At 35.9% G+C, this 14,202-nt stretch overlaps 1 protein-coding gene across 12 annotated transcripts in view; it reads left to right on the top strand.

Annotated features, from left to right (window-relative positions):
• LOC123991376 (receptor-type tyrosine-protein phosphatase mu-like) overlaps positions 1 to 14,202 on the top strand; it is a 335,771-nt gene that overhangs the window by 287,448 nt on the left and 34,121 nt on the right. For all 12 annotated transcript variants that reach the window (XM_046292910.1, XM_046292905.1, XM_046292908.1 and 9 more), the window contains one exon: positions 912 to 948. In XM_046292910.1, the coding sequence (XP_046148866.1) occupies positions 912 to 948 (37 nt within the window). The remainder of the gene's footprint in view (positions 1 to 911; positions 949 to 14,202) is intronic.

Genomic DNA, 14,202 nt, shown 5'->3' with positions numbered 1-14,202 from the left:
GAGGGGCAGAGAGCCCGTCAGAGCCCAGAGGGGCAGAGAGCCCGTCAGAGCCCAGAGGGGCAGAGAGCCCGTCAGAGCCCAGAGGGGCAGACCGAGCCCAGAGAGGCAGAGAGCCCAGCCTATCACAGTAGAGGGATTAAGTTTTCCTGTTTGATTCAGTCCTTTTATATTCCACATTGAGAAAGTTAATTACTGTTGAGGTAAATTAAATATGGCGGTGTTAAGAGCTAGACCAGATGAAGACAATGGCTCACACTTTGTGGCGTGTGGGAATGGCTCTTTACGCTTACGTTTAGCTTCCCACTTTGTACGGTAGGCCTTGCTAGAATACAAGATGCTCGACAAATTAAATTTGTAGGGATTCGAGTAATCCCTAGGAGATTGAGCGTATTACGAAGGTAAATCACACAATATGCATTGGAAGAATAGTACAACCATGTGTATGTTGGATGTTAATTTGACCACTATTGTCACAACAAAATAATCCTGCAGCAACACAGGATTTGAATGTTTAGTCCATAATGTTGCTTGATCGATGGTTAGACTATTAGCTGGCCAAGAAATGAGGCTACATGAAAAGTGCAATACTGTTAATATAACTAACTGCCTGTTAGTGTGGGTTTTACATGAATTTATGTCAATCATGATCCTTATTTACATGTGTGTTCACTAACGTTATATTTGCTGGAAGCCCAATCAACCTTTTCTTTCTAATTGGTTTGAATTATTTATTCATTTAATTTAAGATCAGACTGCTGCTTTTGAAATATGTTTTCACTGCAGCAGGTTTTGCTTTTTGACTCAAGTAAACAAATATGCCCATTATCCTGCATTCCTTTGTGTGTTCAAACCTTTTTGACTCGCATGCTTAAAGTTTGTTTCTCTCTCTCGCTCTGTCTTTCGGATTTCAGGGCTACCACAGACCAAATCACTACATCTCTACCCAAGGTAAGAACAGCAACACACCATAGGCATTCTCTTGTCTGAATATTTTCAGTATTGTTGTCAGATCTGCGACTCTTCCGTCTGCTGTTCAGACTGACGGCCTCATCGGAAGTGTCAACACGGATATATAGGAGATGTGTAAAAAGCTGTGGGACTCCCCTCTCTTTAACCAACCTCCTCTCCACCTTCCAAGCAGTGTTATGTAGCGTCATAGAACAATTCATCAGCCGTGTGAGCAGGAGGGGTGGAGAGAGAACGAGGGATGAGAAAGGAAGAGCGCAGTAATAAATAAATGGATTAGGCCATGTGTACTGGCGCATTTGTATGTGTGTGTGCGCATTCATGCACGTGCATGTCTATAGGTGTGTGTTTTATAACTGCGTTAATCCGGCAGGCAGATGCTGGCTGTGTAAGAGGACCGCTTTTCCAACAAGCCCCCTGGAGGGGCTCTCTGATTGATAGTTAATTGTTGTGCAGTTCTCAGAGGCCCTGTTTCCTCAGCCAGCCGCGCAAAGGTAATTCCATTCCTTGCTCACTCCGAGTAAAGGCAGCCCATTGAGACATAATAGACTCTGCAGTCTGGTCTAGTTGGCCTGGCATAATGGCCACCCTCCTGGCTGCTCTGGACCCGACCAGCATCTTAAACGGCCTCCACTATGACTTGGTAGTGTGACTCCGTGTACGACATTGTTTCCAGTAATGCAGAGTTAAAGATAAGATCAAAAATCAAATAGAAATGGTGACAGGAGGAATAAATACACAGTGAATAACAAAAAAATAGAGTAAAACAAATTGGCTGTATACAGGGAGCAGAAAATATCATGTCTGAATACAGGAAGTAGAAAATAACATGGCTGTATACAGGAAGTAGAAAATAACATGGCTGTATACAGGAAGTAGAAAATAACATGTCTGAATACAGGAAGTAGAAAATAACATGGCTGTATACAGGGAGCAGAAAATAACATGGCTATATACAGGGAGCAGAAAATAACATGGCTATATATAGGGAGTAGAAAATAACATGGCTGTATAGGGAGTAGAAAATAACATGGTTATATATAGGGAGTAGAAAATAACATGGCTGCATAGGGAGTAGAAAATAACATGGCTATATACAGGGAGTAGAAAATAACATGGCTGTATAGGGAGTAGAAAATAACATGGTTATATATAGGGAGTAGAAAATAACATGGCTATATAGGGAGTAGAAAATAACATGGTTATATATAGGGAGTAGAAAATAACATGGCTGCATAGGGAGTAGAAAATAACATGGCTATATACAGGAGTAGAAAATAACATGGCTGTATAGGGAGTAGAAAATAACATGGTTATATATAGGGAGTAGAAAATAACATGGCTATATATAGGGAGTAGAAAATAACATGGCTGTATAGGGAGTAGAAAATAACATGGCTATATATAGGGAGTAGAAAATAACATGGCTGTATAGGGAGTAGAAAATAACATGGCTATATATAGGGAGTAGAAAATAACATGGCTGTATAGGGAGTAGAAAATAACATGGTTATATATAGGGAGTAGAAAATAACATGGTTATATATAGGGAGTAGAAAAGAACATGGCTATATATAGGGAGTAGAAAATAACATGGCTGTATAGGGAGTAGAAAATAACATGGTTATATATAGGGAGTAGAAAATAACATGGCTATATATAGGGAGTAGAAAATAACATGGCTATATAGGGAGTAGAAAATAACATGGCTGTATAGGGAGTAGAAAATAACATGGCTATATACAGGGAGTAGAAAATAACATGGCTATATACAGGGAGTAGAAAATAACATGGCTGTATAGGGAGTAGAAAATAACATGGCTGTATAGGGAGTAGAAAATAACATGGCTGTATAGGGAGTAGAAAATAACATGGCTATATAGGGAGTAGAAAATAACATGGCTATATATAGGGAGTAGAAAATAACATGGCTATATATAGGGAGTAGAAAATAACATGGCTGTATAGGGAGTAGAAAATAACATGGCTATATATAGGGAGTAGAAAATAACATGGCTCTATATAGGGAGTAGAAAATAACATGGCTATATATAGAGAGTAGAAAATAACATGGCTATATATAGAGAGTAGAAAATAACATGGCTATATATAGGGAGTAGAAAATAACATGGCTCTATATAGGGAGTAGAAAATAACATGGCTGTATAGGGAGTAGAAAATAACATGGTTATATATAGGGAGTAGAAAATAACATGGCTGCATAGGGAGTAGAAAATAACATGGCTATATACAGGGAGTAGAAAATAACATGGCTGTATAGGGAGTAGAAAATAACATGGTTATATATAGGGAGTAGAAAATAACATGGCTATATAGGGAGTAGAAAATAACATGGTTATATATAGGGAGTAGAAAATAACATGGCTGCATAGGGAGTAGAAAATAACATGGCTGTATAGGGAGTAGAAAATAACATGGTTATATATAGGGAGTAGAAAATAACATGGCTGCATAGGGAGTAGAAAATAACATGGCTATATACAGGGAGTAGAAAATAACATGGCTGTATAGGGAGTAGAAAATAACATGGTTATATATAGGGAGTAGAAAATAACATGGCTATATATAGGGAGTAGAAAATAACATGGCTGTATAGGGAGTAGAAAATAACATGGCTATATATAGGGAGTAGAAAATAACATGGCTGTATAGGGAGTAGAAAATAACATGGCTATATATAGGGAGTAGAAAATAACATGGCTGTATAGGGAGTAGAAAATAACATGGTTATATATAGGGAGTAGAAAATAACATGGCTGCATAGGGAGTAGAAAATAACATGGCTATATACAGGGAGTAGAAAATAACATGGCTGTATAGGGAGTAGAAAATAACATGGTTATATATAGGGAGTAGAAAATAACATGGCTATATATAGGGAGTAGAAAATAACATGGCTATATAGGGAGTAGAAAATAACATGGCTGTATAGGGAGTAGAAAATAACATGGCTGTATAGGGAGTAGAAAATAACATGGCTATATATAGGGAGCAGAAAATAACATGGCTGTATAGGGAGTAGAAAATAACATGGTTATATATAGGGAGTAGAAAATAACATGGTTATATATAGGGAGTAGAAAATAACATGGCTATATAGGGAGTAGAAAATAACATGGTTATATATAGGGAGTAGAAAATAACATGGCTGCATAGGGAGTAGAAAATAACATGGCTGTATAGGGAGTAGAAAATAACATGGTTATATATAGGGAGTAGAAAATAACATGGCTGCATAGGGAGTAGAAAATAACATGGCTATATACAGGGAGTAGAAAATAACATGGCTGTATAGGGAGTAGAAAATAACATGGTTATATATAGGGAGTAGAAAATAACATGGCTATATAGGGAGTAGAAAATAACATGGTTATATATAGGGAGTAGAAAATAACATGGCTGCATAGGGAGTAGAAAATAACATGGCTATATACAGGGAGTAGAAAATAACATGGCTGTATAGGGAGTAGAAAATAACATGGTTATATATAGGGAGTAGAAAATAACATGGCTATATATAGGGAGTAGAAAATAACATGGCTGTATAGGGAGTAGAAAATAACATGGCTATATATAGGGAGTAGAAAATAACATGGCTGTATAGGGAGTAGAAAATAACATGGCTATATATAGGGAGTAGAAAATAACATGGCTGTATAGGGAGTAGAAAATAACATGGTTATATATAGGGAGTAGAAAATAACATGGCTGCATAGGGAGTAGAAAATAACATGGTTATATATAGGGAGTAGAAAATAACATGGCTGTATAGGGAGTAGAAAATAACATGGCTATATATAGGGAGTAGAAAATAACATGGTTATATATAGGGAGTAGAAAATAACATGGTTAAATATAGGGAGTAGAAAAGAACATGGCTATATATAGGGAGTAGAAAATAACATGGCTGTATAGGGAGTAGAAAATAACATGGTTATATATAGGGAGTAGAAAATAACATGGCTATATATAGGGAGTAGAAAATAACATGGCTATATAGGGAGTAGAAAATAACATGGCTGTATAGGGAGTAGAAAATAACATGGCTATATACAGGAGTAGAAAATAACATGGCTGTATAGGGAGTAGAAAATAACATGGCTGTATAGGGAGTAGAAAATAACATGGCTGTATAGGGAGTAGAAAATAACATGGCTATATAGGGAGTAGAAAATAACATGGCTATATATAGGGAGTAGAAAATAACATGGCTATATATAGAGAGTAGAAAATAACATGGCTGTATAGGGAGTAGAAAATAACATGGCTATATATAGGGAGTAGAAAATAACATGGCTCTATATAGGGAGTAGAAAATAACATGGCTATATATAGAGAGTAGAAAATAACATGGCTATATATAGAGAGTAGAAAATAACATGGCTATATATAGGGAGTAGAAAATAACATGGCTCTATATAGGGAGTAGAAAATAACATGGCTATATAGGGAGTAGAAAATAACATGGCTATATATAGAGAGTAGAAAATAACATGGCTATATATAGGGAGTAGAAAATAACATGGCTATATATAGGGAGTAGAAAATAACATGGCTCTATATAGGGAGTAGAAAATAACATGGCTATATATAGAGTAGAAAATAACATGGCTGTATAGGGAGTAGAAAATAACATGGCTGCATAGGGAGTAGAAAATAACATGGCTGCATAGGGAGTAGAAAATAACATGGCTGTATAGGGAGTAGAAAATAACATGGTTATATATAGGGAGTAGAAAATAACATGGCTGCATAGGGAGTAGAAAATAACATGGCTATATACAGGGAGTAGAAAATAACATGGCTGTATAGGGAGTAGAAAATAACATGGTTATATATAGGGAGTAGAAAATAACATGGCTATATAGGGAGTAGAAAATAACATGGTTATATATAGGGAGTAGAAAATAACATGGCTGCATAGGGAGTAGAAAATAACATGGCTATATACAGGGAGTAGAAAATAACATGGCTGTATAGGGAGTAGAAAATAACATGGTTATATATAGGGAGTAGAAAATAACATGGCTATATATAGGGAGTAGAAAATAACATGGCTGTATAGGGAGTAGAAAATAACATGGCTATATATAGGGAGTAGAAAATAACATGGCTGTATAGGGAGTAGAAAATAACATGGCTATATATAGGGAGTAGAAAATAACATGGCTGTATAGGGAGTAGAAAATAACATGGTTATATATAGGGAGTAGAAAATAACATGGCTGCATAGGGAGTAGAAAATAACATGGCTATATACAGGGAGTAGAAAATAACATGGCTGTATAGGGAGTAGAAAATAACATGGTTATATATAGGGAGTAGAAAATAACATGGCTATATATAGGGAGTAGAAAATAACATGGCTATATAGGGAGTAGAAAATAACATGGCTGTATAGGGAGTAGAAAATAACATGGCTGTATAGGGAGTAGAAAATAACATGGCTATATATAGGGAGCAGAAAATAACATGGCTGTATAGGGAGTAGAAAATAACATGGTTATATATAGGGAGTAGAAAATAACATGGTTATATATAGGGAGTAGAAAATAACATGGCTATATAGGGAGTAGAAAATAACATGGTTATATATAGGGAGTAGAAAATAACATGGCTGCATAGGGAGTAGAAAATAACATGGCTGTATAGGGAGTAGAAAATAACATGGTTATATATAGGGAGTAGAAAATAACATGGCTGCATAGGGAGTAGAAAATAACATGGCTATATACAGGGAGTAGAAAATAACATGGCTGTATAGGGAGTAGAAAATAACATGGTTATATATAGGGAGTAGAAAATAACATGGCTATATAGGGAGTAGAAAATAACATGGTTATATATAGGGAGTAGAAAATAACATGGCTGCATAGGGAGTAGAAAATAACATGGCTATATACAGGAGTAGAAAATAACATGGCTGTATAGGGAGTAGAAAATAACATGGTTATATATAGGGAGTAGAAAATAACATGGCTATATATAGGGAGTAGAAAATAACATGGCTGTATAGGGAGTAGAAAATAACATGGCTATATATAGGGAGTAGAAAATAACATGGCTGTATAGGAGTAGAAAATAACATGGCTATATATAGGGAGTAGAAAATAACATGGCTGTATAGGGAGTAGAAAATAACATGGTTATATATAGGGAGTAGAAAATAACATGGCTATATATAGGGAGTAGAAAATAACATGGCTGTATAGGGAGTAGAAAATAACATGGCTATATATAGGGAGTAGAAAATAACATGGCTGTATAGGGAGTAGAAAATAACATGGCTATATATAGGGAGTAGAAAATAACATGGCTGTATAGGGAGTAGAAAATAACATGGTTATATATAGGGAGTAGAAAATAACATGGCTGCATAGGGAGTAGAAAATAACATGGCTATATACAGGGAGTAGAAAATAACATGGCTGTATAGGGAGTAGAAAATAACATGGTTATATATAGGGAGTAGAAAATAACATGGCTATATATAGGGAGTAGAAAATAACATGGCTATATAGGGAGTAGAAAATAACATGGCTGTATAGGGAGTAGAAAATAACATGGCTGTATAGGGAGTAGAAAATAACATGGCTATATATAGGGAGCAGAAAATAACATGGCTGTATAGGGAGTAGAAAATAACATGGTTATATATAGGGAGTAGAAAATAACATGGTTATATATAGGGAGTAGAAAATAACATGGCTATATAGGGAGTAGAAAATAACATGGTTATATATAGGGAGTAGAAAATAACATGGCTGCATAGGGAGTAGAAAATAACATGGCTGTATAGGGAGTAGAAAATAACATGGTTATATATAGGGAGTAGAAAATAACATGGCTGCATAGGGAGTAGAAAATAACATGGCTATATACAGGGAGTAGAAAATAACATGGCTGTATAGGGAGTAGAAAATAACATGGTTATATATAGGGAGTAGAAAATAACATGGCTATATAGGGAGTAGAAAATAACATGGTTATATATAGGGAGTAGAAAATAACATGGCTGCATAGGGAGTAGAAAATAACATGGCTATATACAGGGAGTAGAAAATAACATGGCTGTATAGGGAGTAGAAAATAACATGGTTATATATAGGGAGTAGAAAATAACATGGCTATATATAGGGAGTAGAAAATAACATGGCTGTATAGGGAGTAGAAAATAACATGGCTATATATAGGGAGTAGAAAATAACATGGCTGTATAGGGAGTAGAAAATAACATGGCTATATATAGGGAGTAGAAAATAACATGGCTGTATAGGGAGTAGAAAATAACATGGTTATATATAGGGAGTAGAAAATAACATGGCTGCATAGGGAGTAGAAAATAACATGGTTATATATAGGGAGTAGAAAATAACATGGCTGCTGATAGGGAGTAGAAAATAACATGGCTATATATAGGGAGTAGAAAATAACATGGTTATATATAGGGAGTAGAAAATAACATGGTTAAATATAGGGAGTAGAAAAGAACATGGCTATATATAGGGAGTAGAAAATAACATGGCTGTATAGGGAGTAGAAAATAACATGGTTATATATAGGGAGTAGAAAATAACATGGCTATATATAGGGAGTAGAAAATAACATGGCTATATAGGGAGTAGAAAATAACATGGCTGTATAGGGAGTAGAAAATAACATGGCTATATACAGGGAGTAGAAAATAACATGGCTGTATAGGGAGTAGAAAATAACATGGCTGTATAGGGAGTAGAAAATAACATGGCTGTATAGGGAGTAGAAAATAACATGGCTATATAGGGAGTAGAAAATAACATGGCTATATATAGGGAGTAGAAAATAACATGGCTATATATAGAGAGTAGAAAATAACATGGCTGTATAGGGAGTAGAAAATAACATGGCTATATATAGGGAGTAGAAAATAACATGGCTCTATATAGGGAGTAGAAAATAACATGGCTATATATAGAGAGTAGAAAATAACATGGCTATATATAGAGAGTAGAAAATAACATGGCTATATATAGGGAGTAGAAAATAACATGGCTCTATATAGGGAGTAGAAAATAACATGGCTATATAGGGAGTAGAAAATAACATGGCTATATATAGAGAGTAGAAAATAACATGGCTATATATAGGGAGTAGAAAATAACATGGCTATATATAGGGAGTAGAAAATAACATGGCTCTATATAGGGAGTAGAAAATAACATGGCTATATATAGAGTAGAAAATAACATGGCTATATATAGAGAGTAGAAAATAACATGGCTGTATAGGGAGTAGAAAATAACATGGCTATATATAGGGAGTAGAAAATAACATGGCTATATATAGGGAGTAGAAAATAACATGGCTATATATAGGGAGTAGATAATAACATGGCTATATAGGGAGTAGAAAATAACATGGCTGTATAGGGAGTAGAAAATAACATGGCTATATATAGGGAGTAGATAATAACATGGCTATATAGGGAGTAGAAAATAACATGGCTATATATAGGGAGTAGAAAATAACATGGCTATATATAGAGAGTAGAAAATAACATGGCTATATAGGGAGTAGAAAATAACATGGCTATATATAGAGAGTAGAAAATAACATGGCTGTATAGGGAGTAGAAAATAACATGGCTATATAGGGAGTAGAAAATAACATGGCTATATATAGGGAGTAGAAAATAACATGGCTATATATAGAGTAGAAAATAACATTGCTGCATAGGGAGTAGATAATAACATGGCTGTTGTCACGAATCGGCTCAAAGTTCATAAGAAAAAGGGAGACAACGTGGAGATAAGGAATAACAAAATCTATGTATTAACTAAATACAATTAACAATGGTGTGTGTAAGTGAGTGGTTGCGTGCATTAATGTGATAATGAGGGGTGATGAAAGGTGCCAACGCAAACAAACAAAAACAGACACAAAAATGCCACGACCAAAATCTATCGGTGTCTGCATGGAGAGTCTCCTCAATGAATGGGGAAGAGGTGCATTTATCCTGGGACACACCTGAGCCCAGGTGTGTCACATTTCACTGACGACCCTCCCGGCTCCGCCCACCGACATCCTATTAAGGAAAACAAGCGCAAAGAGAAAGAATTTGGCAGACAGAGTGGGAGGGTCTCTGTCTGAGGGTCGTCACACTGTATACAGGGAGCAGAAAATAACATGGCTATATACAGGGAGTAGAAAATAACATGGCTGTATAGGGAGTAGAAAATAACATGGTTATATATAGGGAGTAGAAAATAACATGGCTATATATAGGGAGTAGAAAATAACATGGTTATATATAGGGAGTAGAAAATAACATGGCTGCATAGGGAGTAGAAAATAACATGGCTATATACAGGGAGTAGAAAATAACATGGCTGTATAGGGAGTAGAAAATAACATGGTTATATATAGGGAGTAGAAAATAACATGGCTATATATAGGGAGTAGAAAATAACATGGCTATATATAGGGAGTAGAAAATAACATGGCTGTATAGGGAGTAGAAAATAACATGGCTATATATAGGGAGTAGAAAATAACATGGCTGTATAGGGAGTAGAAAATAACATGGCTGTATAGGGAGTAGAAAATAACATGGCTGTATAGGGAGTAGAAAATAACATGGCTGTATAGGGAGTAGAAAATAACATGGCTATATAGGGAGTAGAAAATAACATGGCTGTATAGGGAGTAGAAAATAACATGGCTGTATAGGGAGTAGAAAATAACATGGCTGTATAGGGAGTAGAAAATAACATGGCTGTATAGGGAGTAGAAAATAACATGGCTGTATAGGGAGTAGAAAATAACATGGCTGTATAGGGAGTAGAAAATAACATGGCTATATAGGGAGTAGAAAATAACATGGCTGTATAGGGAGTAGAAAATAACATGGCTGTATAGGGAGTAGAAAATAACATGGCTATATAGGGAGTAGAAAATAACATGGTTATATATAGGGAGTAGAAAATAACATGGTTATATATAGGGAGTAGAAAAGAACATGGCTATATATAGGGAGTAGAAAATAACATGGCTGTATAGGGAGTAGAAAATAACATGGTTATATATAGGGAGTAGAAAATAACATGGCTATATATAGGGAGTAGAAAATAACATGGCTATATAGGGAGTAGAAAATAACATGGCTGTATAGGGAGTAGAAAATAACATGGCTATATACAGGGAGTAGAAAATAACATGGCTATATACAGGGAGTAGAAAATAACATGGCTGTATAGGGAGTAGAAAATAACATGGCTGTATAGGGAGTAGAAAATAACATGGCTATATATAGGGAGTAGATAATAACATGGCTATATAGGGAGTAGAAAATAACATGGCTATATATAGGGAGTAGAAAATAACATGGCTATATATAGAGAGTAGAAAATAACATGGCTGTATAGGGAGTAGAAAATAACATGGCTATATATAGGGAGTAGAAAATAACATGGCTCTATATAGGGAGTAGAAAATAACATGGCTATATATAGAGAGTAGAAAATAACATGGCTATATATAGAGAGTAGAAAATAACATGGCTATATATAGGGAGTAGAAAATAACATGGCTCTATATAGGGAGTAGAAAATAACATGGCTATATAGGGAGTAGAAAATAACATGGCTATATATAGAGAGTAGAAAATAACATGGCTATATATAGGGAGTAGAAAATAACATGGCTATATATAGGGAGTAGAAAATAACATGGCTCTATATAGGGAGTAGAAAATAACATGGCTATATATAGAGTAGAAAATAACATGGCTATATATAGAGAGTAGAAAATAACATGGCTGTATAGGGAGTAGAAAATAACATGGCTATATATAGGGAGTAGAAAATAACATGGCTATATATAGGGAGTAGAAAATAACATGGCTATATATAGGGAGTAGATAATAACATGGCTATATAGGGAGTAGAAAATAACATGGCTATATATAGGGAGTAGAAAATAACATGGCTGTATAGGGAGTAGAAAATAACATGGCTATATATAGGGAGTAGATAATAACATGGCTATATAGGGAGTAGAAAATAACATGGCTATATATAGGGAGTAGAAAATAACATGGCTATATATAGAGAGTAGAAAATAACATGGCTATATATAGGGAGTAGAAAATAACATGGCTATATATAGAGAGTAGAAAATAACATGGCTGTTTAGGGAGTAGAAAATAACATGGCTGTATAGGGAGTAGAAAATAACATGGCTGTATAGGGAGTAGAAAATAACATGGCTATGTATAGGGAGTAGATAATAACATGGCTATATATAGAGTAGAAAATAACATGGCTATGTATAGGGAGTAGATAATAACATGGCTGTTGTCACGAATCGGCTCAAAGTTCATAAGAAAAAGGGAGACAACGTGGAGATAAGGAATAACAAAATCTATGTATTAACTAAATACAATTAACAATGGTGTGTGTAAGTGAGTGGTTGCGTGCATTAATGTGATAATGAGGGGTGATGAAAGGTGCCAACGCAAACAAACAAAAACAGACACAAAAATGCCACGACCAAAATCTATCGGTGTCTGCATGGAGAGTCTCCTCAATGAATGGGGAAGAGGTGCATTTATCCTGGGACACACCTGAGCCCAGGTGTGTCACATTTCACTGACGACCCTCCCGGCTCCGCCCACCGACATCCTATTAAGGAAAACAAGCGCAAAGAGAAAGAATTTGGCAGACAGAGTGGGAGGGTCTCTGTCTGAGGGTCGTCACACTGTATACAGGGAGCAGAAAATAACATGGCTAAATACAGGGAGTAGAAAATAGCATGTCTGTACTTGGAGAGGGTTGACCTCTATCCTATTTAATGAGACTATGCAATACTTACTGTAATTAGTCTTTATATACATTGAATAGGAGAGAAAATAATGGAACACACCGGCCTCAGACAGAATTGGCCTTTTTTTAAATATATGTCATGTTAGTGTTTGCAACTTTAAAAGACTTTCAAAGCGGGGAGCGAGAGCGGAAAAACAGTAACTAAGCCGTTGTCCAGTTGAAAGGCTCATATGTGCTGCAGGCCAATCGGACGCTTGGCTGCCACTGGCGTTCATACACTTTGACCGAGCATGGTACCCCGAACAGCTGCATCTTCTTCATCCACCTCTTTTGGTCGGTTGGCCTTTTTAATACAATATAATTGATACAATACATATCACCTTTACTACCAGATCAATATTCCAACACTTTTTCAAATGTTTTAAGTAGACACATACACATTAACTGTGCCCTCACACAACCCCTGGCTGCCTTGCACATAGCCTCCGTCTCTCTTCCTCCTGAAGAATCCCAGCAGTCTGTCTGTCTCTCAGTGTAGCAAGATGAAAAGCATTCCAGTCTCCTCACGGACAGAGCCTCTCCTCTGACAGCCTGTCCGCTCGGGCTGTCTGTGAAGCTTTTGTTGAGCTTTTTCTCCTGCTTCCTTGTCCTATTCCCCCAATGCACTATGGGAGAAGCTCTTCTCCACATCTAATTGGCTGACTTGACTTCACCCTCTGCTGCGCTAGGCCATTTACTGTATCTGAAAAAGGATGTCACTTTTTCTTCTCTCAGAAGACGACACCAGCCGCTCTGCTTCTCTTCTCCGCCGAGATTTTCTTTCGCCACACGCTGTTAACGCTATGTCAACACAGATTACTGTTTTGGTTGGCAAGTGTCTTGCAAGTTCACAAAGTATCTGCATAAGGGGGGGGGGAGTACTAGCATAGCACTCTTAGATGGAAAGAGTTGGGAGATCAATCCTCCAGGAATATGCAGAGTACTGGGCATTTATCATATCATCTGCATATCATCACTACTTTCTCAGAGAGAAAAACATGAGGAACTGTAAGACAACCACTGTGCTAATTAAACCACGGTTGAACCACGTTGAACCACTGTTTAAACCACGGTTGATGTCAATTCTGAATTGAGTTGCGAAATTTGTCTTAAATTCCAATATATATATATAATTTTTATTTTATTAGCCACACCCTACAGGAAGCATAATTTGTATTTAATTTGAATGAAAATAAGTTGAATTGAATTCAGTGAAATTCAAACGGATAATATATTCCATCATTGTGCTCATCAAGTATGGTTACCAATACTATGTTAAACATTTCATTTTCAAAACTCAAGTCTTCTAAAACTATTTTTTTTAAATAATTATAGTATTGTATTCGGACTACAATCATTCCTAATTGACCTACAA

This window comes from Oncorhynchus gorbuscha, linkage group LG12 (genome assembly GCF_021184085.1).
Source record: "Oncorhynchus gorbuscha isolate QuinsamMale2020 ecotype Even-year linkage group LG12, OgorEven_v1.0, whole genome shotgun sequence".
NCBI classification, from domain to species: Eukaryota; Metazoa; Chordata; class Actinopteri; order Salmoniformes; family Salmonidae; genus Oncorhynchus; species Oncorhynchus gorbuscha.
Note: the sequence above shows the minus strand (reverse complement) of the source record. Positions and strands in the feature narration are given on the sequence as shown.